Here is a 26,849-nt window from a genome sequence, read left to right on the forward strand (position 1 = left end):
TTCATCAAGTACAACCAAGTACAATCAGCTGTCAATTGCTGAAAACATAACAAACATATTCCATGTGTCCCTGGCTGATCATTGGCTCTGTTACAATTCAGCTTCATCAGACAGTTCTGAAGTGATAGATGTGAAGCAATCCTTCAATGATGAGAAGAAATGTGATTGTGTACAAATCTAGACAAGAGTAGACTTATAAGATCATAGTTCTGCCCTTTTGTACATGCACCAAGACATACGGAGCTATTCGGCCCCCCAGTAACAAGTATAAACCAGTGAGCCAGTGGTGCCCAACATGGGCAGCAAGACCTCTTCCAGAGGTAGCAAGTCTGAATCTGCAAGAGGAAAGAGAGGAAAGCTATACAAACTGAAAAACTTCCTCTAATCTTTGTTTGTTTTCTTTAAAATGATTTTTAGGAAATTGGCAGTATTTAGTTTCTTGCTGCAGAGCGAGAGGAGAAGATCCATACAGCTCTCACAATTGTCCATTAAATATAAAGCTATAACCAACAGCCGGTTAGCTTAGCATACATTAAAACAGGGGTGTTCATTTGGTGATCCTGAAGTCACCTCCCAGCATTGACCCGGATCTGAAGAGAAACCAACTTGTCTGTGGAGCTATTGGCTCGAGTGAGGAAGTTTTTAATGTTAACCAAGTTATTTATCTCTAACTTGACTCTAAGCAGAGCATGATATGGACACGTTTTCCTCAACTAGTGATGACTCATAAAGCCCATCAGGTTTATGTTATGTGCGGAGGAGACGACTCACTTCAAATGCACGGCTCATTTAGGTGGTAAGGTGTTCAACGCTTTCACATTTACAGGCCAAACCACAGCTGCAGCACTCATTTTTCACTCATCATCTAACATTAGCCGACTTTATTTGATTATTTTCTTTATTAAATATGAAGCGATGGGGTCAAACATGTGCATGGTTTCTTTTCTTCCTGAATGCTGTTATTCCAGGTAAGTTTGTTTCATTATGGTCCCCAGAATATGGACCAAACTCTCTCATCAGACTGTTCTCTGTCTTTTCTCTTTCACTAAGTTCAGTATTTAGGAGACTTTTAGATTAATAGTGAAAGGTTCCCACGCCTTTATCATGCAAAGTTGTTATCCCAAAAATTAAACAGCTAACTTCAAATACGAGTAAACATACATGATGCAATGCAGCACCAACTAACATTCAACCAAGTCTGTAATTGTGTGGACACATGCAAGGAGGTCAATGATGATGGGAGTGAACTGTGATTGGAACATTTCTAATGATTTATTCTTTGATCTTCAACAGTTTGGTCTTCATAATGTTATGTGTGGAGTAGTCTCTGGTTCAGCAACAGGTTGAGAGGCTCCACAGTGTGTCCGTTTAGCTGACATGAGGACATGACCTTCAAAGGAGGCAGTTCAGAGCATTTCTAATGACAGTTTGGTCTTCATAATGTGGTTTCACCTTCTCTTTAAAGAGTTGTTTTTCGTAGAACATGTTTGATATGATTCCCGTCTGCTCTGTCATAAATGAGGCTGCTCTGGTTTCCTGTTCCTCACAGTGTTCGTTGCTTTAGTGGTCTGCAGTGGTCTAAGCAGACAGAAGGTATATATATGCTGTATATATCTCAACGACAGGCATTGTTGCATTTTAAGTGTCGCATTGCCACCACCACGTCTTCTTATTTTTTCCTGTCCAAATATCTTGAAAATTGAGCTTGGGGACAAAAGTCTACACAGAATTATCTTGACAATATAATTACTTTTCTAAAAAGAAAATGCTTGTGTTTCAAAATGGACAAAGCTGTCAAAAACAATATTAGATTTTTTGTTTTTGCTTCGTCGTTAAACTTTTTGCAACGTTTGCCATTTGCAAGATTCTGTTAAAACTGGTTAGATTATCAAGAGGACCAACATCCTGTCACCCCAAAATCAAATATGCAAATCCAACACCCAAAAGCACCAGGTTCCCTGGGTATAAACGAGTTACACATCATTTGATCAAATACATATTTTATAGGAATATAAATTTAAGCTATCCATGCTATCCTGTGTCCAAATACACTCTATATTGTGCTTAAATTGGGAATATCCCAGATTAAAGTGTGTTATTGGCTCAAACAGAAAACCTGAAGCCTTGTTCTATTCCAGCTTGTGCTGGCTGGTTTCTGGTTCTCATGGGAAATAACTAAATGTGTAATCTGCTGTGTACACTGGGTCTTATTGATTTTGGAAAGCTACCTGTCAGGTGATAAACACACCTTGAGTGTCTCCTCCTCCACCAGGTCTCCACCTCCAGAGAGATGACAGCTCCATCCAGCCTGCCTCTGACTCTGAGCTGACCTCTGAGGCCCAGACATACCGGCCGGTGTTGCAGCCCTCTGAGGCTGTTCCTCCAATAGGTACGCATATATATATATATATATATATATATATATACAAAACACAAATTTCTGCAGCCCATCTACCTTAAAAAGTATTTATAAAGATGTTAAAAACAATGGAATGAATAGTGATGGATTCAATATCACAGCAACAGTATACTGGTGTCTGGTATAACAATGCCATACATGCGCATGAAGCCCCGACATCACACGGACAGAAAGCCAGCTGTATTACAGAAATAATACATTATTATCTTCACTTACGTGGGATTATTTGCATTTTAAGGGAAATCTCGATTTACAGTTCAGTTTTATATTACAGTTACATTTTTAAAGGTAACAAGTAATGTTAGGCTCTGCTGGCTATAACAACACAGTCAGTGTGTGTGTGTGTGTGTGTGTGTGTGTACAGGGAACTACGTGCTGAACAATCTTGTTGGGAAACCTTGTATCAAAGCCACCCTGGGAGCAGAGTACATTGTCATTGAAATGAAGGTGATGCTATGACTGGCTCAGCCCTGTGTGTGTGTGTGGGTGTGTGTGTGTGTGTGTGTGCATGCGTGTTTTTGTGTGCGTGCGTGTGTGTAAATCTGTCAGGGTTGCTATTTTGAGAATAGCGTGTTGCATATCTTTCTCAGTGTGCATCCATGTAATTCAGTACGTTGTGCGCAGTGTGTTTGTGTCAGCATGTCTTTGTTACAAGTTGGTTTCACTGTTCAAACTGCAAACATCTAAAATGACCATCAGATCCTTTAAATAGATGAAAAGATTAGTGTACTCTGGATGAGGTGAATACATATGTTTTCATACTCTCAGGGATGACTGTTTGTACACTCACATTTTGGCAAAGGTTAAACAATATAGTGAGAAGAGACACTCATTTGTGACAGTAATATGTAATATTGAGTCATATTTCTCCTGTGGGTATTCAGAAGACTTGGTATTTCCACCTGGACCCCTCCCGGGTCCGGACCAGTGGCTCCTGTGGCAAAGAAGCTGCTGTTCTCTCTTTCACGCTGCCACATGGTGCTGCCAGTCTGCAGTTCACCTTCAGAGAGGTACAACACAATGAGCAACAGCCTTCCCAGTATACCTGAGCTGGTTCTCCCTGTGTCTGAATGGGTTCTTCATTTAGACATGTCTCTATTTTATGCAACTTTACACTTCTATTTGACAATCTCAGAGGCAAATATTGTACTTTTTGATCCACTTCATTTGTCTGAGAGCTTTAGTCATTTTACAGATGAGATTTGTTTCTGATAAACGAAGTTGGCACACAGGGTTCCCCTATTTATTATTCTATATCGGACAATTAGTGAGTTTTTTATAATTTTTTTTCAGGCAAATCAGGGATTTAATAATATATAACCACTTGTACATGCTATAAACATAACTATAATAATAAAGAAAAGATTAGAGAAGGAAAGGAGGAGAAAATGCCAGATTTCGCCTGAATTTCTTCACTAAATACTCTCTAATTTCTTTTCTGCTTCACTTTATTACAGTCAACCTTTGCAGAGACTTATCACATATTCTACTATGATTTAGGAAAGGCTTAAACAGTCAGCTGCATCATTGCTTTTTTTTCCAGACGAACCTGAAACTTTAAAACTTGTCCTGTGTGCCAATTTCATTTAATAATAACCAGTAACATATAGACTGATAGACTTTACATATCCAAACAAAAGCTCACAATTACCACCTGTTGGGTGCTTTCAGTCAACAGAATCATTATTACTTATTACTTGTTGGGTATTAATTTAATCACAATACAAAAATGCAAAATCAACTTTTAGGTAATACTCATTTTCTATATACACTCTGTGTTCCTTGGCTGGATCTTATAGTCCGGTATACATGCCTCTCCCTTAGGGCCGCTCTTCTGGGATCTCCACTCCACTCCACACTATTTAAAAACCCTCTTGGATCAGCTGGTCACAAAGCTGAAAGAGTGATGCTACGAGCACATGATCATCTTATAGAATAATAATGTAATAATTATTATTATATAATTTAATATGTATTATTATTATTATTATTATTATTATTATTATATAATTTATTAATAATAATATAATGCATTGCCGTAGATTCAATTGCCCACATGAGTTAGATTTAGCACAACCGGAAACAATTTCAGCTAAATGCAGCATACCCATTGATTCACTAGTTGTATTACACATAATAATGTACAATGTTCTTTTTCTGCATTTTTCTACTTTTGATCCTTAAAGTAAATATCTGATATCGCTGATAATACTTACTTATTTTACCTAAGTAGTGCTTTTATTTGTGCCGGGTTATTTTCATGGCATGGTTTTAGTACTTTTACTCAAGTAAATGATTTAAATAAATGTAAATAATTTGCGTGCATCTTAGGTTAACTGGTAACTGTACATATAGGCTTCCTTGTGACTCTGAATGGTGGTCTGTATGTGTTAGATCACACTTGTGTTGAGGGTACAAAAATAAAATCCCTCAAATCGTTCAGTATTAACTCTGTCACAAGCTAAACGTTCAGATGTATATGAAAGTACCCTGATAATCAGACCTATGACCCGTTTGATGCCCTGCATGTTCAGAAATGCAGGCATTATTATAAATAATAGAGATGAGACATAAAGGCGTCCTTCTTCAACTTCAAAAAAGTCTTGCAAAAATGTGTCTTTAAAAGTACAACAAACAAAAACGTCATTATCTATTCAACCATCCCATGGTGGGACATTCAGCATGTCAAGATGTCACAGGAACACAATCCATTTGCATCAAAGTGTCTTCCAGCTTCACAGCTCCATCAAAACGTTTACAACTAAAGAAAATTATGTTTGTTTGGAAAAAATCTGTTAAAAACTCCTGTATTTCTGACTGAGCCTCTTGAATTTTTGTCTCCAGGTCAAGAGTGTGTTCTATGTTGACAAGCTGACTGCTCATGTGTCTCCCCTGCCTGTCTGCCGGGGATGTGCCAGTAAGTCCACATCGAGAGAGGGAAATAAGATACAGACACCATCAAGCTGGTATTTCTGATTAGGAACACAAAGAATGTCTTCCATCCTCTTCTTCCCAGACAAGACGTACTCAGGTGAGTTGGCTCATGAAAAGCTGTTTGCAGCAGGTCATGGACGAAGCTTCAGGTGCCAATCTGAGCAATTGCTTTGGACGTCGTTGGAGCTGAGCATCCGGCTAGTTTCTCTGCAGCTGCAGGCTTTCACTCTGCCCGAAGGGCCGTGTGGTTTAGGTGAGCGATGCAGGGGTAAACACATTTAACTTAGTGCACATGCTGTTATACTGCTCTATACATCGAGTATCACAACCATATTTACAAGCTGCAGAAACTCTAATCAATATTATTGTTTGGGAAGACTAGGAGCACATTCACAGTACTGTCTTGAAAGTAACAGCTGACTTGTCTTTATTGGACAGATGACTCCCTACACCTTCAGCGAAGCAGAGGAGTCTGCTCTGTGCTTCCTCTCTCTGCCAAGTAAAGCACAAGGACAAATACATCATTATGAGCACCAGATTGTCATGCATAAAAATACATCATCTTTTTTAATGATATGGTTGTTATCTACAAAACTCGTAGCTATAGATAAAATATACTTACCACTCTGTTCAGCTTCTACACAGTCCAGTAAAGCGTTATTTTGCCATGGTAAAGTTCTTAAACAGGAAGCTATGAAACAATGATTGAAAACTATGATTTCTATAAGGTTTTATTGTTTTAATTTCTCTCAGACCTCTGGGCCAGACACCAGGAGTTTGGCTCAAAACAATAAATATAATCTGATGGGACAGCCTGGTTTTTGAACCTTTTTATCGATTTTTGAGGAGGACATTTTAGAGCATCATATTGTGTGATTTAGACCAGTGAGAATCTGCTGCAGAAAAGTAAGTGCACGTGTAAGTGTATCTATAATAAATGATAGAAGACAATAGCCACTGGACCTATTGCTGCACTGCAGCTTTCTGCCAGATGAAAACACATAAAACAAGAATTAGTGTGTGCGGACACACATTTCTACAAATGTAGCTTAATCTGATTCATCAGGTCTATGCAGAAATTAAGTTTGTCATTTGTTTGTAATCATTGTCCTCTTTCTGCTTCCTGCATTTTGCTCTCCTCCTGTTGTATGTTTCAGAGGTGGAGTGTTGGCCCGACTTTAACAAACGAGCGCTCCCCGTCATCGCTGGGGCCACAGGAGTGGGTCTCTTTCTGATCGCTGTGATGACCTTCCTGTTCATCAAAGAGCGCAGCAGAGAAGGATACGACAGGCTCTGAGCTGGATGAGAAACTGGATGGAGATCAATCTGATAGAATGTGTCATACTAGTTGTTACTGTTACAAAAAGTGATCAAAATTGCTCTCCCTAACTCAGAACTTACTTTTAATGTCTGATATTATAACTATGACTGTGTTACATTTCTTTGACTAATCCTCATTTGTTTTTGTTTTCTATCATTATTTTCTAACTTCAATTCTACTTTCAATGAAACATTTTTGTCCACTGCTCTTTGTTGTGTGTTACTCGGATTTGTTACATATTCAACATTGATGTGATAAATGGAAAGTGGGCCGGAAATGTATTTTAGAGCCTTTAATTCCACAAACAACATACATGAAACACAAAGGTAATACATTGCTCAAACACGTTGTAGTTTAACCTGTGTTCAATTATTATTATTGTTCAACTAATTTTCGTTTCAGATTTTCTGTGTTATTTTACGGCCAAGTACTCTTCTTAAAAATAAAATTGTTTTTATTTTATTATTCTGAATGTGATTTTTCGTGACGAACTGTAACTGACCTCCTATTTGACTGAAAAACGATGCGCTCTTCTGGTGACTTGTTGCTACTGCTGCTTCTTCCTCCGCCTCCAGATCCTTCTTCCTCATTGGCCGCTCGATACTACGAGTCCTTGGAAAGGTCATAACCAATAAAGTAGATATTAACAAGCGTGTGGCAGTGTTTGTTAGTGCGAGTGGAAAACTTGAAGGCCGCTACTATTTACGTGTGGTTCAAGTTGAGTGGTTTGCTGCAGTTAATGCAAAATAAACGGTGTTTGAGCCGTTTCGTTGATTACCACTTCGCCTTTTGCTCCTCAGCTGGTCATTCAGTGAGTCAGCTAGCTAGCTAGCTAGCAGTGAGCCTCCGCAGCTGGTAGCGATGGCTGCAGTTATTCTGAGTTTCCCAACTCTGCAGAGTCTGAGGATATTTGCACAGTGAGTACATCAACGCGTCACATGGCTGCCATGCTTCTTGTGTGGAAACAGGCCGCTCCCTCCGACCAGCTTCTTTTTAGCGTGAGCCGACAGCTAAAGTTAAAGTTTGCGATGCTACTTCACGTCGGAGCTCCTTCTCAGATGTACAACGTCGTTAAGATCTGCTGCTGCTCGTCGTTGCTGTACAGGACAACATCACGTCGTTTGTCCCCTCCGCAGCAACGTGTTGACGCGATGTATGGTTGTGTTGCCATAAAGCGAGCTGATAACTGATCAAGGTTAAATAACGGTGGCGGACTGTCAGCTAACATGGAGTCTAGTTATAAACCTGTACTAGCTGTCAGTCAGATCACTTATGTGTACGGGCTTGTGCTTATATTGTACGAGCTTCTTTTTATTTAATAAACGAGCCTTTCGTCCATTTCCCATCTGCCCTTCACAGCCAAGTAGAGATTGTAATGGCACTGACATAAACATGTCCCCTCTCTCTGCTCAGAAACCCGTCATGGACCAAAAGAGGCGTGCGGCTCGTTTCTGGAGGTGAGTGAAGCAAACAAATCCATTTTCATTTCTATAAAACAGAGAAACAACACCCTGACATCTGAAAAGATGGAAACAGAATATTTAGTAGATATAGATAGTTGCTGATTAGTTATCTGACATTTTACATATGATCAGACTGGCACCACCTGTGGACCCCAACCCGACTGTGCTGTGGTTGTTCTGATCAGCACATTGGTGTTGCATAAACAATTACAACTCTATGCACACAGAACGTGGACAGTGATGGTGGCAAGCCCTTTAAAACCTGTTTGCGCTTTTGATTTTATTAGTGACAACTAGTGCAAAGTTCATTTTAAGATTGTTTTTAGTACTTTTGGAAGAAGCTGTAACAAGTCTGTTTTGTCCTCTTCAGGGGTGGGAAGGATAGAGAAGGTGCTGATTGCCAATCGAGGGGAGATTGCGTGTCGTGTGATGCGCACGGCCAAGAAGATGGGCATCCGCTCTGTGGCCGTGTACAGTGATGCGGACAGAGACTCCATGCACGTGGCCATGGTGAGAGACTGCAGAGCAAGAGTGTTGTCATTTAGTATTTTCAGTCATCTGCTTTTCAGTCTTCGGCTGTTTCAACAAACACAATGAGGAATGAGCGTGTTGTTAAAGTGGTGTTTTCCTCATTATTTGGTAGAGCGGAGATGGTGAAAACCAATGTGTTACCCAGACTCCTCTTTTTGTGTCAGTCCCTACCTGTGGCAGTCCCAGTTTCTTTCTTCAACATGTTAAATAAACTACTCTCAAAATTCATCTGGCAGAATAAGAGACCCAGGATAAGACTCAAAACACTGCTTCTACCCAAAGATAAAGGAGGCCTACCAAATTGTAAACCATATTATTGGGCAGCACAACTAACAGCTATAGTAGCGTGGATTGGAAACGACCAGGAGACAGGATGGACCAAGATAGAACAACGCACAGCTAAGGGGATATCTATATCAACATTGCCCTTGAAAACAAATGGATAAAACACACACTGAAGATTTGGACAATAATAAAAAAAACACTTTAAGGACCAAGCTCACTCTCAAGAGCTATGTCACTTGTAGGCAACATAGAATTCCCTCCCTCTATATGGGATAGTGGATTTAGACGGTGGGCTGATAAAGGTCTTAAAACCATCAATCAATTATTTGATAGAACAGAACTCAAATCCTTTTTTCAGCTGCAAGAGCAATATACACTTCCATCAAAGGATTTGCATAGGTACCTTCAAATGAGACACTATATTACAAACCATAAAGACAGACAGTTAGTCAGAAAAAAACCTAATGTAATGGAAGAATATTTTATTAGTATAGCAGAAAACTGCTTTCCAACTAAAAACCACGTCTCCCACATATATAGAAGGCTTACAGCTGACAAAACTCAAAATACATTGAACATCAGGGAAAAGTGGGAATTGGAATTGAAGATAAAACATGGGAAGATCTGTGTAACAAATGTCATAAAGGAATCAATAGCCAATTGTGGAAAGAATTTGATTGGAAATTAAAAATCTGATATTTCAATACACCTCTTAAAATCTCATATGTGAAGGATCCTTCAGAAAATGTGGAAAAATAAGAGATCACACGCATATATTTTGGGACTGTCCAGTAGTTCAAGGGTTTTGGAAAAATATCAAAAAAGAAATCGTTAAAATCATCAAAGTGGATGTACCCTCAGATCCATTAATATTTCTGCTGGGGTCTACCGAAAGATTTAGGAAACACCGATCTGAGATATATTTTGCGTATACTTTTAATGACATGATAACTCTGAACTGGAAGGATGCAAAACCACCAACCATAACTCAGTGGAGACAGTGATTAAATCAGGTTCATACAATGGAAAACATGACTGCAAAATTACAAATGACAATAGATACCTTCATAAGAAGATGGACCTGTGTTACATTATACCTAGTGTTGACATTAAACCTAGATACTACAACTGAGAGGGGTTGAGGTAACAAAACTGAGCTGTACCACTAGAATACCACTGCTAAGCAAATGTGTAAATCTGGGTCTGATATGAATGTCAGTGTTTTTAAATGTTTTATTTATATATATATATATATATATATTACATTTAGTTTAATGTGTTTTATTTTACTTTATAATAAATACATTTAAAATAAATTTTCACTTTATTTTTATTGCATATATAATTTAATCATACTCAATTTAACTATACAGTCCTTCCCTCCCTTCTCATTGAACCCTCCTCGTGGAGTGTATATGTAAAAGCATATACATGTGGGAATGCTATGCGGGTGTGTATGTTGATATGGATGGTTGTGTGTGTGTGTGTGCGTGTTGTGTATGTGGATACACACATGAGTGGGCATTTGTTGATGTAGATGTTCATGTATGTAGAGATTGGCATTTGTACTCGTTGTGGGCTGGACTATGGATACTAATACTACTGTTTTGCTTGTACGCTGTTTGTTTTGTTGTGTTTATGAATTTAAATGTCAAGGATTGTTTTGTTGAAAATGCAAAATTTAACAATTTTAAAAAGTGGTGTTTGCTCATACTGGTTATTAATAGTGTATATTGCATTAGTTGTTTTCAATTGATTTCTGCTCTGTTTTTTCATTTGTAGGCAGATGAAGCCTACCACATTGGCCCTCCACCCTCCCAGCAGAGTTACCTCTCAATGGAGAAAGTTTTGGAAGTAGCCAAGACATCTGGATCACATGTGAGTAGTCTTTGAGAAGAGAAGTGACACTGTCACTTTCCTTCAACATTAATTATAGATCATGACATCCAGGTCTTTTTAAACCCCTTCAACTTCCACTCTTTGACATTGAACCAACAATGGTTCTTTAAATGTGATGTTTTAGAAAACATTTCTGTGTCTGTAGGCGGTCCATCCTGGTTATGGCTTTCTGTCAGAAAGCACAGAGTTTGCGGAGGCGTGTAAACAGGAAGGCATCATCTTCATAGGGCCGCCTTCCACTGCCATCCGAGACATGGGCATTAAAAGGTAACACCCACAACACATACATTTATATCCTACCTCCTTTTGTCTCATTAAAATTTAACAATAGCTTGAAAGATGATAGATCCCAGTTAATGCAGTGGTCTCATTGTAGGAGCAACAATTTATGAAATACAGCGAGAAATAGAAACGCATTCGGTAAAACCGGCAATAATGGCAACATGTGCCATTCACTTTTATTGCTTTGTCTCTTTTTTCAGCACATCCAAACACATCATGTCAGCTGCTGGGGTGCCAATCATTGGTGGCTACCATGGAGAGGACCAATCAGATGAGAGGCTGCAAGCAGAGGCTGCCCAGATTGGATACCCTGTGATGATCAAGGCAGTCCGTGGAGGAGGCGGCAAGGTGAGAGGATGTGAAAAAGCCTTAACAAATATGACAAAGTAACATTTGGAAACATAGGACAACCGTGTGTGCGTGTGTGTGTGTGTGTTTGTTAGGGGATGCGTATTGCACGGTCAGACTCTGTGTTCTTGGAGCAGTTGGAGTCGGCGAGACGAGAAGCCAGGAAATCCTTCAATGATGATGTCATGCTGGTTGAGAAGTTTGTAGAGGATCCCAGGTAATAATAATTAATCTACTCGTGTATTTTCGGCCCACCAGCAAGTTCCTCTACTTTGTTCTGTTTATTCCTTGTATGCCTCCTTGTATCTCTTGTAGACATGTGGAGGTCCAGGTGTTTGGGGACATGCACGGTAATGCTGTCTATCTGTTTGAGAGAGACTGCAGCGTCCAAAGAAGACATCAGAAGATCATAGAGGAAGCACCAGGGGTGAGGAGCTGTAAAACGTTGCATTTACACCCTGACATTCAAATCTCTTTTTACCGTTTCCACTCCCTCCCTCCTTATGAACACATTTTTGTCTTTCTTTTGGGGGAGGCGTGGGTCTTTAGGACGACATAGCAGGTCAACATTATATGCCACATAGACATCATCTGAAGGCTAGTCATACATCTGATGTAATAAACATTGTGTTTTGGTCAGGCACCTAATCAAATGTTGAAATCTTGTGTTTAAGGGCTCGGAATATTGAGATATAATTTTAGGATCACCGTCACATGCTCTATTATGTCTCATAAGCGGCTGCAGAATGTTTTTTGGTTAATTCCAACGGTAAACATTTTTTTGTTTAAATCTTAACATTTTGGACCACTTCGAGAATGAATAGACATTTTTTTTGAGAAAATAATTATGCGAAACACCATAAAAACATCCATGCTGTGTTTTTGGTATCGAACACATTTTGACATTTGGAGATTTCTTCAAGATATGCATTCCTTGGTAATTTGGATGGGGAGCACTTCTGTTCCGGAATATTGTATATTTCTGCATACTGGAAGTTTGTGTCAACTGTTGACTCTATTTCTATATATATATATATATATTGTATTCTTTCAGCCTGATATTAGTCCTGAGGTGCGAAGGAAACTTGGAGAGGCAGCCGTTAAAGCAGCCAAGGCTGTTAACTATGTCGGAGCAGGTGAGACACACGGACTCTCACCACAACACACAACACACAGTATACAGACATGATATTGTTTGTCTCCCCGTGAAGGTACGGTTGAGTTCATAATGGACGCCCAGCATAACTTTTACTTCATGGAGATGAACACCAGGCTGCAGGTGGAGCATCCTGTCTCTGAGATGATCACTGGAACCGACTTGGTGGAGTGGCAACTCAGGGTAAGAGAGGAGGGGTGGAGAAGAAGTCAACTGGAACAGGAAATGCTGACAGCCAGTGGAAAACATTTCAACTGCATTGATTACTCTTGGTGTAATTCTCCTCCAGGTGGCAGCAGGGGAGCGCCTGCCTCTCCTCCAGGATGACATTGTTTTAAGGGGACACTCTTTTGAGGCTCGTATCTATGCCGAGGACCCAAACAACGACTTCCTTCCAGGGGCGGGGCCTCTGCTGCATCTCTCCACCCCTTCGCCAGACCAACACACGCGTATAGAGACTGGAGTCAGGGAAGGTAGGGAGTCTAGATCTAACTCTCTGGTTGTGTTTACATGGAGAGTTTGAAATTCTTGGAACAACAATTAATATTTTATTTTACAGAATCAAGTGTTTAATTTGATGCCGACTGACATTGCATGTTGTTTTACAATAGCTGTGTTCGCTCACACACAAAACTAAAATTAAATTCAGTAACAAGGTCTCTGGGAAATGCCATATAGAAACCACAGCACTGTCCAAGTGTTAATCTTTCAGTTCTTTTAGAGAAACACTGGATCAATAATTATCCAATCACACTTGACACCGGTATTAAAAAAAAAAGTAGAAACTTTATCTGTTACCATAATTCAAACATGGTTAATATGTTTTATTTATTTGTGTGTGTGTTTGCTTTCAGGGGACGAGGTGTCGGCACATTATGACCCAATGATTGCCAAGCTCGTTGTTTGGGGAGAAGACCGATCTGCTGCCTTAAAGAAGCTGCGGTATTGCTTACGACAGTACAATGTAAGACACACTCACAGAGAGAGTCAAGTGACGCTAAACAAATACAGCATTTACTGAACTCACGTGTGTGTGTGTGTGTGTGTGTGTGTGTCAACTTTCTTTGCATCCTCTCTGTCCTCAGATCGTTGGACTGAACACTAACATTGACTTTTTGCTGAGTCTCTCGGGCCACCCGGAGTTTGAGGCTGGAAACGTGACCACCAGTTTCATCCCTCAGCACTACGCAGACCTTTTCCCCGCTCCGATAACTCCTTCTGGGGAAACCGTCTGCCAGGCAGTGCTGGGCCTGCTGCTGCAAGAGAGGAAACACACACAGGCATTCATGCAGACCTCCACAGGTGAGGTGAAATATTTCCCTTTTATAGCACATTTGAATTGAAAAAGTAGGGCACTAAGTGTGTGTGATTTTCAGACCCTTTCTCCCCATTCGGCGCCAGCAGCGGCTGGAGAAGCAACATTGGGTTTAACAGAAACATGACGCTGCAGCTGGGAGATGAAAGTAAGTCCCAGACATAGGGTGAGCTTTGACCTCATGTGGTTGTTTAACTTCCTCGCTACTAAATGCACCACAGACTTGTCAAACCAGATTCTCTTAAGATCGGGTTGCAACACATCGAAATGTCTCGTTCAGAACATTTCCTCTTGTGTGCTTGTTGTCTTTTAGAAGTTGATGTGGTCGTTGTGTACAACAAAGATTGCAGCTACTCAATGCAGGTAAGCTGGAGATTGTCCTGTATTTTGTAGATTTGTTGTTGTCTTTTAGTTTGGGGTATTTTTAAACACTGCCTGTAACTCACATTATTGTACGCTTGTGTTTGTTTCTATAATCAAATGCTCCGCCATTTTTTTTAAAGAATTATTCCTGAGCATGACCGTTAAGGGAAATTAGTTTGACTTTTTCTGAAACTGTCCACCACATCTCACAGCCTTCATCAGCAAATGAAATATTGACCAAACTCCATTGACTGATGAATGCTGAGAGATGCACTTGAAAGTATATGGAGAATATATTGTCAAACTATTGTCCCTCAAGTCAAGAATTAAGGAAGAATGCCTCCTTCATGTTTCTAAATAAATGCATTTCTCCTTTCAGCTTGCCGAGGAGGTGTACACCGTGACCGGAGAGGTGGAGACGGAAGGCGGAGCATCATTCCTCCGCTGTTCTGTCAATGGCGTGAAGTCTCGACCCAAACTGGTGATCCTGGACAACACGGTGCACCTGTTCTCCATGGTGTGTTCCTAACCACTCATTTAGTCATTTAGAATATTTGCATTTTATTTATTACAAAAAAGTTCTTCATTCCTCGTATGCTGACGTACCTGTATACAACTCTGCATTTACTACTTAAAATATGTATCTAATTTTTTTGTTCATTAATTTATAGTAATTCCATATCACCTGTTGCTGTGGCAATTTTCTATTTCTTGTCAAAGTCTGCCGTCTGAAATCTTTCCACTTGTTTGTGCAGGAGGGCAGCGCCCAGGTGTCTGCTCCAGTGCCCAAGTATCTGGCTGGTGTGAGCGGTGCTGGGTCTCAAGGTGCAGCAGTGGCCCCCATGACAGGAACCATAGAGAAGGTGAGTTAGACTCAGTTATGGATTATTACTGGCAGCTAATGCTGTTTTTGTCAAGCCAAGGAATTTATTTGTCTGCAGGCTAAACTACGTCTTTCTAGAGATTTAAGTCATATTAAATTATATATATATATATATATATATATATATATATATATATATATATATATATATGTATATGTGTGTGTGTGTGTGTGTATATATATATATATATATATATATATATATATATATATATATATATATATATATATAATTTATGATTGCCCTTGTGGCGATCTGTAGCCCAGTCAACAATACAGACAATTATGAATTATCAAGGTTTAGGGTAAGAACAGCTCCTTGTTTACAAGGTGAGGGAAAGTGTGATCCCACATTTATCATTTTAGATAACAAGATTTAAAATGATTCCACCTCTTTTAATAAGTCACTCGTGAAAGATCGAGGAGTTTCCCAAGTGTCCTCTGTTCAGACAAATCACCAACCCGTTGTCTTGTGTTCAGGTGATGGTGAAGGCTGGAGACACGGTGGCCGTAGGAGACCCTCTGATGGTCATGATTGCCATGAAGATGGAGGTGAGGGACTCCCTCTGGCTCCGCCCCTCACACACTCACCTTTACGTTGTAAGTGCACACGTTCTCTGCTTCTGCGTTTGTGATAAAGTTGTTTTTGTCTCCGCAGCATACGATCCGGGCGCCCAAGTCTGGTGTGATCAAGAGGGTTTTCTTCAGCGAGGGCTCTCAGGCGAACCGACATGCTCCTCTGGTCGAACTGGAAGAGGAGGAGGGGGAGGAGGAGGGGAGCAGCCAGTAAACGGAATCGAAACACATAACCACACCCATGATTACACTGACGGGTCGGAGCCGGGGCGAGTTACTGCGACAGCTGGAGGGAAAGTGAGTCCATCTGAACCAGCTTGGTGTCCCATCACTCGGTACCGGAGAATGTGGGCTTTAGTCTGAAAACCAATAGTTATTGTCACTGTCCGGTAGAACCATGTGTCATTTCTTTTAAATTTTCTCATGCTCCTATCATCATATATTTGAGGAAACTATCCAACCACTTTTGTTTCTTATTCATCAAAAAAATGACAGTTTTCACTGGAACTTTCTAGGAGGAAAGAGGCTCAATGTTAATGAATCTTTGGTGCAAGTAAATATTGTGTAGAGGGGTTAGTGGTGTCCACACATTCATCCCTTTCAGACCGACTCCACCCTTGAAGTGTGTTTGGTCTTGAGAATAAAGCCGACGTCTGTTGTTGTGGAGGAGGACAAAGGCCTTTAGAATAGGAATGCAGAACAACCCTCCACAATTATCCCAACTTTTGTGACCGAATTTGCCTCTGATATGAAAATAACCCGTAAAGAATGCATTGTGGGTCTCCGAGGGCTTTGCACAGACGGATGGTTTCTTTGTAAATTGTGCGTCAGTCCACGTGAACTTGACCCTGTTCTGATTCTCTCTTTTTACTAACTGGTGTGTTATGAGGCCGTGTAAACTAAAACTGATAAACAGCTGTGTTCATTTTGTAGACGAGTGACGGATGACTAAAAAAAGAGAAAAAAAGTATTGGACTCGTCGGATACTGTAATAAAAATGTTTATGAAGTATGCGTGTGGTTCTTGTGAGTGGCTTCTGAATACTTTTGACGCATTGAACTCCAGCCTGAACTTGCAGGTTGACTCAACATGCAGGATGGAAGTATTCATATGCAAAATGCTCATTGGTTCATCAACTACTCCCCACAGGGTAACATTGAATTAAACCCTTTATTTATCTCGCTGGTCAAATGATGAATTTAACTGGAGAAAAGTTTTTCTATATTAAACTTCGCTATCCTATGACAGGGCTTGGGGGTTACGGCGTACTATATACTGACTTTTTTTTAGGGCTTTTGTGAGTACATTTAAATGAATGAAGTTTCACCCACAGACATGTTTCTTAAAAATGTATTTATTTCATAAATGGATCTCCAAAAGCATCAGCTATAAGACATATTTATAGATCAGACAGATGGACAGGAACAGATATCAGGAGGTTTTGAAAAACAGGTCAGCTCTGATCTGCAGCTTTGTGTCGTACTAGCTGATGCTGTCCGCACAAATCGGATCATTTGATATATAACTATAATAAGACATACAATACATTTAGATTCCTGTTTTTAACTTTCCTGAAACGACGTGAAAATGTTTTATATTTGCATAATATATGGCAACAATGACAAATTTGTGAATTGAATAGTTCAGGATGATGTGTTTATTACATTTTCATTTTGTCTTTACACATATTCAATATATGGCCAATATTTCAAGAAGCAGGAGCACTTGGTTTAAAACCACATCTATAGACAGAATATAAGATGCTTTTAATGGATGACATGATCGTTTGTCATCAGAGCGCGATACCATTTTAATTGACTTTAAATTTTTTTCATATGTGGTTTAGTAATCTGCTTCTGTAAATACCCAGAAAGCCTTGTTTACAAACCCTGCTGCCTTCTTGTCTACGGCTTTGATGAGGTCACCGCTCTGATGCTTTAGTTTATAGAATCAGATTTGAAAAATATAGTATCAGTTTTCAGCATAAGCAGTCGCAAGAATATTACTCTAGTGCCACTTGAAAAAGAAAATCTGTACCTGGATGTATATACGATCAAAAAATATTGCTTAGATTTTTTTATAATCCTATAGATTTTCAAAATTATACTCATTGTACTTAAATGTTACTTCATAGTTATTTCACAAATTCTTTCAAATAAAGACTTACATTAGAAAAGGTCATTTTAAAATGACTTTAAAGTAAGTCATTTATTTTTATTTTGTAGATATTGGTCTATGTTTTATTTCTAAGTCTTGATGGAAGAGATGTTTTTTTAAGATGCAACTTGTCAAGTTATTTGTTTGTATTTATTAACATGATAGAGGTATTAATCATTATATTTTTAACAATTTGGGCCTCCGTATATGAGCATACGGTGCACCAACACAGCCGGGGTTCTGCCTTTGACTCCATACAAAAATGATGGTCAAAATTAATGCAACAGAATTGAACATATCCTGATTTTAAGTGGCTTGTGTGAGTAACCTAAAAACAAAAATCCCATGATGCAACGCATCTTACCAACCACACCTGCCTGTTTCATGCTCCAAGCTTATAACGTCAACATTTTGAGTGAGTGAATTGCTATAAACTATGTGTACAACGGTTGAAGTGCCCCTATAAAAAACACCTTTAGCATGTAGTTTTCCACATCCAGGTAGACATTTTCATAGCAGTATGAACACAAATGTTTAATAACAACAAAATGAATGTCTCCTGATCATTACCTCTTGAGTTGTGAAAGGAAAGCTCTAACTGAAGTCAAAACAAAGAGCTTAGATAACGCTTCAACTTCCTGGTTACATGTCTAAGATTGTAAATTTACAGGACACACGTAGAATATGGAAGAAAGTCACAAACACAGGAAAAAAGTACTGCAATAATAAATATACATTTCCATCTTCAGCTGCACCTGTATGGACGTTAACAGGCCCAGGTGTGCATCAAACAATGTGTACCGTATAGAAAATAAACAGAATATTCAATGACTTGACAAAAACATGTTTGACAATCGGCCTTCTTTCAACAGTAACCATACCAAAAAACAACAACATGGGAGCTGTTGCTTTTAAACGGTTGTCTTGAAACGTTTCTACATTACACTTCTGAGTCAACTGACTTCTACAAATAAGAACCGGCACACGATTCCTCATTTCACCGTTTTTTTTTTTTTTTTGGAAGAAGAAGAGGTCAAACTAAGTATCAAAGAGAATCATTTGACCTTTTACTTGCATGTGGCCACTGAGATCGTACAAAGAGCTTACAACAAGGTCACTCACTTACCAACATGATTTAGGTGATGTGCAATGAATTGAGCAATATCTAGATGATTTGTGCAAACGGCCTGCTCTTCTATTCACCTCTGTAGAAGCTGAATTAGATTTAACCGATATAGCTCTCTCTCTCTCTTTCTTTTTTCTCTCTCTCTAGACATTTGTCTGTCTGGCTCGACGTGCATCAGCCGTGGAAAAGCATCTCGCCATTGAAGCCATTTTTGTCTTGCTGAATTAGAAATGGTACCATTATCTCATCGGACACGTGGGCAATATTCTAGGCAACTGAGGGATGATTCCAGCAATACAGCCTCTTTTAGACCGCCTCCCAGCCTGACCCCAAAACATTCCCTGAGCATCGTGGTCTTCAATGCTGATATGCCAAAGCGGCTGAAGGAGAAAAGGCATTAAACGGGAACAAAATAACAACAATAGGCTTAAACAGCTTCTTTCTGCACTAATAAATCAATAATGTAACCTCCTGAAAATGTATGGCTTTTAAAACAGGCCCCATCTGCCCATCTTCACAGCAGGGACACCAAGGCCTGAACAGTCATACCAGAGAGCAGCCAAACAATAACAATATAAGCAGGCAACCAGTACAACCAGGCACAAAGATAAACAGCTATTCTTTTAAACTCCAGTCTGAATCCTTTGGTCTTTGGTAGAGATGCATCTCCTTGTACAGTATCGAGGGACTGCCGTTTCAGATCCAGCCAGGCTCTGAAACATACATAACGTCTACCGTTTCATCCGAATGAGAAACAAAAAGGTGCAGCGGGGCCGAAAGCTCAAAGAGGAAGTCCATGGACGCAACATGATGATGATGATGAAGATGATGATGGGCTGCAAGCGGACACCTCTGAGAAGTGCTCATATTAGTGGATCTTTAGACCTGGTGCTACATAGGCGGTCTTTGTGGCTCTGTCCCGTCCTGTGCTACAAGTCCTCAGGCCGAGCTGGACTGCTGCTCGCCTCAAGCTAGCAAAAAGTCCACATGGTCAGGAAAGACCATGTGCCAGCTGCAAAAAAACTTTGGCAACTATGCGAAAAAGTATTTCGTAAATCGCTGCAAGAGAGTTCCTGTCCCCGGTCTGATCTCACACACGTCTCTTTATCTTCTATGGATTCACTAACACTGGGAACAGGAATTGGTGAAGGACAATGCAGCAGACAGGTCTGTGATGCATCAGTGTCCAGCTCAGAATGCAGCAAGCTTAGATTTATGGAGGTGTATTAAATGGCGGCACAGGGGTCGAGGGGTGATTATGTGGAGTAGAAGCCCTCCCCCAGATCAGTGTGTCAGTCAGATGGGAGTCAGCAGTTCGTGGACTCGATGGGCGACAGCGTCAGGATGCTGCGATCGTTGGAGTAGAAGTTCTCCGTGTCGCTCCAAGACCTAAAAACAGGCAGGAGGGACTGAGAATTAGATGACCGACGGGGAGAGAGAGAGAGAGAGAGAGAGAGAGAGAGAGAGTGTGTGTGTGTGTGTGTGTGTGTGTTGGAGATGCATTGAGAGCTAACAATGTTGTCCAGCGGCTGGAAGAAGCACAGAGGAGTGAGGGATGGAGGATGGAAGAGTGAAGAGTGAGTGATGCTGTGAGGATGTTGGTGATGAGTATCTAAAGTTTCACCTCATTAAACTCATTAATCCAAGTCTATCAGGGAAGGGCCAGTTTTAGAGAATACAATTTAGTCAGTACACTATAAAATAAGGTTACCAATTACGGGACTAAGACCGTACATTTTTCAACTTTAAAATCTGTTATTACCAAGATCTGGATGAAATGGAGTCTAGGCTGCTTCAAAACCCTTTAGAGTGGAGTCAGAGTTGATCCTTGTACCTCCAGTGCTTTTAAATGTGAATGATGCAATGGTTTTAAAGATCCCAAGATTTAGATTTGCTATAGCTTTTCAGAGACGGCTCATTAGCCCTCTACAAACGAACACTTTAGAAAATGGAGTTAAAGTTATTTGCGGGTTAATTAAAGGTCTTTGTATCATACATGTTTGAACCCGGTTTGGTTATTAGAGGAGTTGAGGTGAGACTTGAGCTACTCGACTCATGGATAAAACTTAAAAACAATCACAAAGAGAAATAAATCATGATCAACAAGCATCAACAACATTCTCCTCTCATATATCCACTCCCAAGATAAACATGACTGGTATCAGAGTCTCTGCAGGTGAATATATACATCACTCTTTACTAGAAAAATAGGTATTATAGGAAGGTATCTTCCGCAATATTAAACATATTTGCATATAGTAAGAAAATCCACGATGTAATGTATATTTTCTATTTAGAGGCACAGTCCCTTTCTGTTATTAGCTTAGCAAGCTGGTTCTGCTTTGGAAATGTCGAACAAAGACATAACGAGTACACAATCTCATCCATTCAGAGAGCATTCAAAACATTGTCCAACTATATTGCCAGTAATTGGGCTAAACAAACAAACAAACAACATGGCCACATCATGAACGTCGCAGCTTGCCACTGTTCGATTTACAACGGTGGTCACAACCAGCCAACCACCAGCGTGCCGACCATCAACAGAGTAGAACCACCGGAGCTTCTGCGTTAACAGCACCAGCGTGGAGGAGCAGAGAGACAGAGGTTCAAAAGGTGCCTCCATTCTGGCTGCTGCACCTTCACACGGCTGCATATGATGAGGGGAAGACTGCACCTGTCCATCCACATGTTCAGCTATGTTTTGATTTCTAAATGTCAGCTGCTCCACGCTGAATAACTCACATGACCTTTAATGTCACGCTGCTCTCGGAGAGCAAGACAACCTTTTTAAGGCCCGATAAACAGGGAAAGAGCCACCCAGGGACTGAAACGGCTGGCTGATGACTCAAAGGGCGGTTTGACTGGAGGCACGCTCACATGCCACATCACCAGCTTGGCTGTCTGGGGTCAAGCTGAAACATCGCGGCGCTAAAAACATTCTTGCTCCCCGGGTCACGGCATGACGAAGAGGACGTTAACACTTTTGGAATAGCCAGTGGGAACATGAACCCAAGAGAATAACAGAACAAGCAGTTTTCTGACGAAGCTCACGGGGCCTGTTTACAGCACATGAATAATTCATTTGGAAGTTTGAACAGCGTTATGCAAATTCAAGACGCATAAGGACAAGGACACAGACGCAAGAGGAGGAGTGTGTGAGAGGGCACAAATAAATACAAGTGTATATTGTATACAACTTATTAAGGCAACAGCAGCCCCCATGCAACAAGACAGTTTGGGAATTCTTGTTTTGTAGACAGGTGGAGTTATATCTTGTAATTTAAACCGGCGGAGAAGAAACTCCACCCGTCTGGAACACCCCTGGTTATAAAACGAGCATACCCCAAAGTTGACCTCTTCTCAGAAGCACATATAAGGCTTCAGGATTCAGTAGAAAAGACTAATAGATACAGTAAGTAGCAAAAAAAAAAAGAGGAAAAGACAGATTACATTTCCCAGCAGCGTCTCTGGTTTAGGGTCCCCTTGTTCTTGGAAAAGAGAAGCAAGGGATGTCAGCAGCTGAGAAGATTTGGTTAATTAAGTTTGTTAACTAAATAAATCACGTGGGATGGTTCAACTGCCCATAGTGGTTTTGTACAATAAGATTTCTTTTCTGGATATATGCCTGCTAATTATATCCAAATACTACCAAGTACTTTTCTTTTGCCCAAAATTAGTTTGACATTTGGAGTGCCGGAATTTGTAAGCTTCTCGTTTATTATGAAAAAACACCTCTGACTCATCTGATGTTCTACCCTCATGATAATTCAGCTGCCGCCAGCATTCAGATACAGTTGGGCTTCCAATATATAACAGTTACATACATTATATAAGCTTGTAAATATGCTTAACTATTTCCCTTACAGTCATTAATTATGTTTGGCAGTGTGTGGGCTGAGTCTTTCATTATTATTTGTGATTTATTTCCTCAAACCCAGGAGATAAAAAAGGGATGGGAGAGACAGAAGGTATGTGAAAAGCAAAAGAGGAGTGGAAAGAGGACGAGGAGGGAATGAAAGGAGAGTTGATTGCAAGGGAAGGAGGAACAAAGAATACAATCTAAACCTTCATATTAAGCCCCAATAATATTTGTTGATTGTATGACTTTCTGAAGTGCCAGTAAAACCCGCCCAAGCTTTTTACTTCTGCTCATTGTTTATCCTTCTGGGAGTATAAATTGCTGCCAGCTCAGTTGGAAAAATTAAATTGTCTGCTTCGTGCCAAGGTCAGAAAACAGATCAATTATTCCAACAAGAGGAAATTAATTTAGATTGAATCGTGCATTTAGTGGAAATTTGACCCTGGAGCGAAGACAATGGTTTTCATTCTTTCAGTGACGTGACCCCGGCAACAATTGAAATAGATCATTTCATGGAGCATACCCCCCTCATCTCCATCTAATGAATAATGAAGAGAATACATATGTATTCTATAAATGTAGGATTTTAGGGTCCCAACTGGCTGATGTTCATTATTAGAGGCCCGGTCCAGAATAAAATGAGATGCAAAGAGATGTTGTTCCAGACAGTCACAATTTGATGTCTCTTTTATAGCTCATAAGACTGCTGCATCTGGGATGACGCAGCTTGCTGTCCAGAGGGGCTGAAGAGAGGAACAGTGCGTCATGCTGTCGTTACCTTTACACACACACACACACACTTGAATGAACAAACGTGTGTGCTGGAGCTACTGCAAAAGCCTCACACACACACACACACACACACACACACACACACACACACACACACACACACACAAAAGAGCAAGAATGCTACATCTTCATTTTTTATGTAATCAATACTGAGAGTCCCAAGCTGTTTTGGGGAGTATTGATCACTCAGCAGAAAGAGCCGATCAGGTCAATTAATCGATGACCCCAGTGAGTCACTGGGATTCAGGCAAAAAAACACAATAATATTGAAACTGCTCCTTGAGCAACAGACGTGTGAACTCAGCCCACTCGTCTTTGAAACTGCACATGGCAAAATCCTTTATCACAAAGTGGAACTTCAGCACTTATTGAGAGCTCACTTTCTGCAGTAAATTGACATCATGTGTAAGTCATATTACCCCTCCCTGCCATTTAGGGCCACTAAAATGCACAATCGCCAAAGGCAGCATCAAAGCCAAGTCACCAGCACCCGTCAATCATGAAGCACTTGCACATCTCTACACGCCCATAGTTGGTGCTCTGGTCGTATACTAGTCAACTAGCCATCATGTGTCCTTAACTCATGTGGAGTCAACTTGACAAATAGACATCGGTGTCATCTGTTAAAGTGCATTGCAGATTTGCAGTTCTCCTTGAAAACTGACTAATTATGCTAATTTGGACATTGAATGGATTTGAGGAAGTATCAAATAAGAAACAGACAGAACAACAGATCATAGCACAGATAAGAACATAGGAACACAGGCTTATAGACAGACATGCCCTAATGAAGGTTACAGTGTTATATTGAGACCTGTTGGGCGCCTGTGTATCGCAGCCAGTCTCCATTGTGAGGGCTCAATCCAAAAAAAACTCCCTGCCACGCCTATCGAACATCCATTGCAGTGCATGCTATCTAGAAGGCATAGCCATTACAATCTACTCATTTGTGTATTATTTTGGTTCCACGGTGTACTGATATATTTCTGATAGTACTCCTGTAGATATGAGATGAAGCACATCCAGCTTCAGCTTAATCAAAATGTTTAGACTGCAGACTCTCCGAACAAAGAAACTCGATAGTGCAGTCCATAATGGCTTCATCCAAACATCTTCAACTTCTAGTTCGGTTGTTGTTCTTCCACAGCATAACACCAGTCCCTTAGACCGTCTGAAACCCTTGCCCCTTACTACTGTATGCTCACCAGGAAACAGATTTCCACAAGAAAGACTTACAGTAGTCGTAGCCACGTTATGGGATTGAACAGTCAGGACTGCAGCCCACATTCTTGACACCAAGAGGCGGTGCCGGTTCATCGGGATTCATAATCATTGTTTCTTGCCGTTGTCCTCCCCACCTGTTGCTACGGCTGGACGCGTGGCAATTGTTGGCGCTGGCCTGACACCGTCCCGTTATTTGCTCCAGGAGGCGGGCCAGGCGGGAACAGCCGCTCTGCCCATGTTGGTAGCAGCACAAGGACTCCACACAGTTGAGGCTCTGCATCTGGGGGGCTGATAGAGACTGAAGGGAAAAGGGTTGAAAGAAAGGGTGATGGGAACAGTTGGTGGCAGAGAGAGAGTAAGAAAAAATTACAGAAGTAAAAAAAGAAAAAAAAAAAAAAAAAGAAAGTGAAGGAAATTCAGGAGTGTAGAAAGGAGAACAAAAAGAAGAAATCAATAACACTAGACAGGTTTACTGTCACATTCTGAGAGGATAATGGATGACTGGAGGAGGACTTATTGCATGCTGTCACAGGAAGAACGATGTACACGGAAAACATTAAAAACATGCGACACAAGGGGCTGAAATGTTGCAAATAAAACCTGTGAATAACAAAATGTTTAATAAAAATACCCCCAAAAAAGAAGAGAAAAATCAACATTTCGTTTTAGGGGGTTGTAAAGCAGATTAACTCTTTCCTAAGACTATGATCAGGATTACATCGTTTAACTGGTGCAAGTTTTTTTACAATGTTTCAACTTAAATACTAAGCCCAAGAGCCATAATATCATATGAATGAATATGCATGATCAGAAACTAAGGCAGTGTTCATCTATCCTGATATATTTCCCCTTTATACATATACATATATATTATGTGAAAACCAGAGCAAAACTACAAATTGTCTGGAATTGACATTCACTGCAAAGAAACCTCTCAATAAAAGGACTCAACATGTATTTAACGACCAAGCAGACTTTCCACTGAGTCAGAGCTGCATTGGGAGACAACGCTGAATGAAGTTGCTGCTGAGAAACCTGCAGGGTCAGGTGTCTTTCATAGCCTGAGTCAGCACCGGAGAGACGAGAGACAGTGTTCGGTGGTCAGTGTGAGCTGCTTACGCTCATGGAGTTTGCATCCTGTGTGCTTTTTTGAAGATAAAATAGAACTTTAGACCTCAGCATGAAGGGGCAATTTAAGTCTAGATTAACCTCAGACTAACTTCAGCTACACAACTGTTTTTTACAAGACAATGAATAATCTTCAATTTGTACCGTTTGCTGTTATCAATTACAGGTGCCATTTGTGGAGATGTTTAAGATAAAGCCACTTTATGACTATGTAAAGTTATAAAGCCTCCTGTTTCTTTAAGCATAAGGAGAGCCAAGTATTCCTATTGTGTAACTTAGATAGTCTACAGTGCTCTGGATTGGGATGTTGCATCTCTCTGCAGCAGAAATTGGAGACACTGTTGGCATGAAACCAAACTTCTGCTACTTGGCTGGCAACAGCAAAACAGAGACAGGACAATGTGATTTATTCTGGCAAGGTCAGGTGTCGCTGGATAATACATGGGTTTTCTCTTGTTCTCCATCAAAATTAGTCTCCTTTTATAAAAAGGGCAAACAGATGTGTTCATGTAACACAACAGTCACGACAAAACACAATTACATTCTAAGCCACAGTAACAGTTACAGCAGCGAATTCACAGCAGAAGTCATCGATGGTAATTGTGTCTCCTACCCTGGTGTTAATATGTGCTGAAATCTTAAGGTTTTTGTTGTAAAATGGCCTTATATGGGTAACATCATCCCTGCCTGACTTACTATACGAGTTAAGTTTGAGTTCACGTGTGCCGTACTTTCATTCAGCACAACAGACAGCAGCGTATGGTGCTCACAAAGCCCAATATGTA

The 26,849-nt window shown here is 40.3% G+C and overlaps 2 protein-coding genes across 4 annotated transcripts in view; one reads left to right on the plus strand and one right to left on the minus strand.

The window, feature by feature from the left end:
• Positions 1–7,264: 7,264 nt before the first annotated feature.
• mccc1 (methylcrotonoyl-CoA carboxylase 1 (alpha)) lies at positions 7,265–16,784 on the plus strand. Its single transcript, XM_034531313.1, has 19 exons — positions 7,265–7,591; positions 8,088–8,131; positions 8,508–8,647; positions 10,736–10,831; positions 10,998–11,119; positions 11,335–11,482; positions 11,578–11,699; positions 11,798–11,909; positions 12,537–12,618; positions 12,694–12,821; positions 12,928–13,111; positions 13,493–13,602; positions 13,724–13,940; positions 14,015–14,101; positions 14,267–14,316; positions 14,696–14,833; positions 15,072–15,179; positions 15,680–15,751; positions 15,858–16,784. The coding sequence occupies exons 1-19, from the start codon at positions 7,536–7,538 to the stop codon at positions 15,987–15,989; spliced, it is 2,148 nt and encodes a 715-aa protein (XP_034387204.1). The 5' UTR covers positions 7,265–7,535; the 3' UTR covers positions 15,990–16,784.
• A 630-nt stretch (positions 16,785–17,414) lies between these two features.
• atp11b (ATPase phospholipid transporting 11B (putative)) overlaps positions 17,415–26,849 on the minus strand; it is a 47,294-nt gene continuing 37,859 nt past the window's right edge. For 2 of the 3 annotated variants that reach the window (XM_034531609.1, XM_034531611.1), the window contains exons 29-30: positions 24,949–25,234; positions 17,415–20,447 (exon numbers count right to left, since the gene is read on the minus strand). In XM_034531609.1, coding sequence (XP_034387500.1) covers positions 24,965–25,234 — 270 coding nt within the window. In that variant the 3' untranslated portion in view covers positions 17,415–20,447; positions 24,949–24,964. The remainder of the gene's footprint in view (positions 20,448–24,948; positions 25,235–26,849) is intronic. The other variant, XM_034531610.1, reaches the window with a different exon arrangement.

Source organism: Cyclopterus lumpus, chromosome 4, assembly GCF_009769545.1.
Source record: "Cyclopterus lumpus isolate fCycLum1 chromosome 4, fCycLum1.pri, whole genome shotgun sequence".
Lineage (NCBI taxonomy): Eukaryota > Metazoa > Chordata > Actinopteri > Perciformes > Cyclopteridae > Cyclopterus > Cyclopterus lumpus.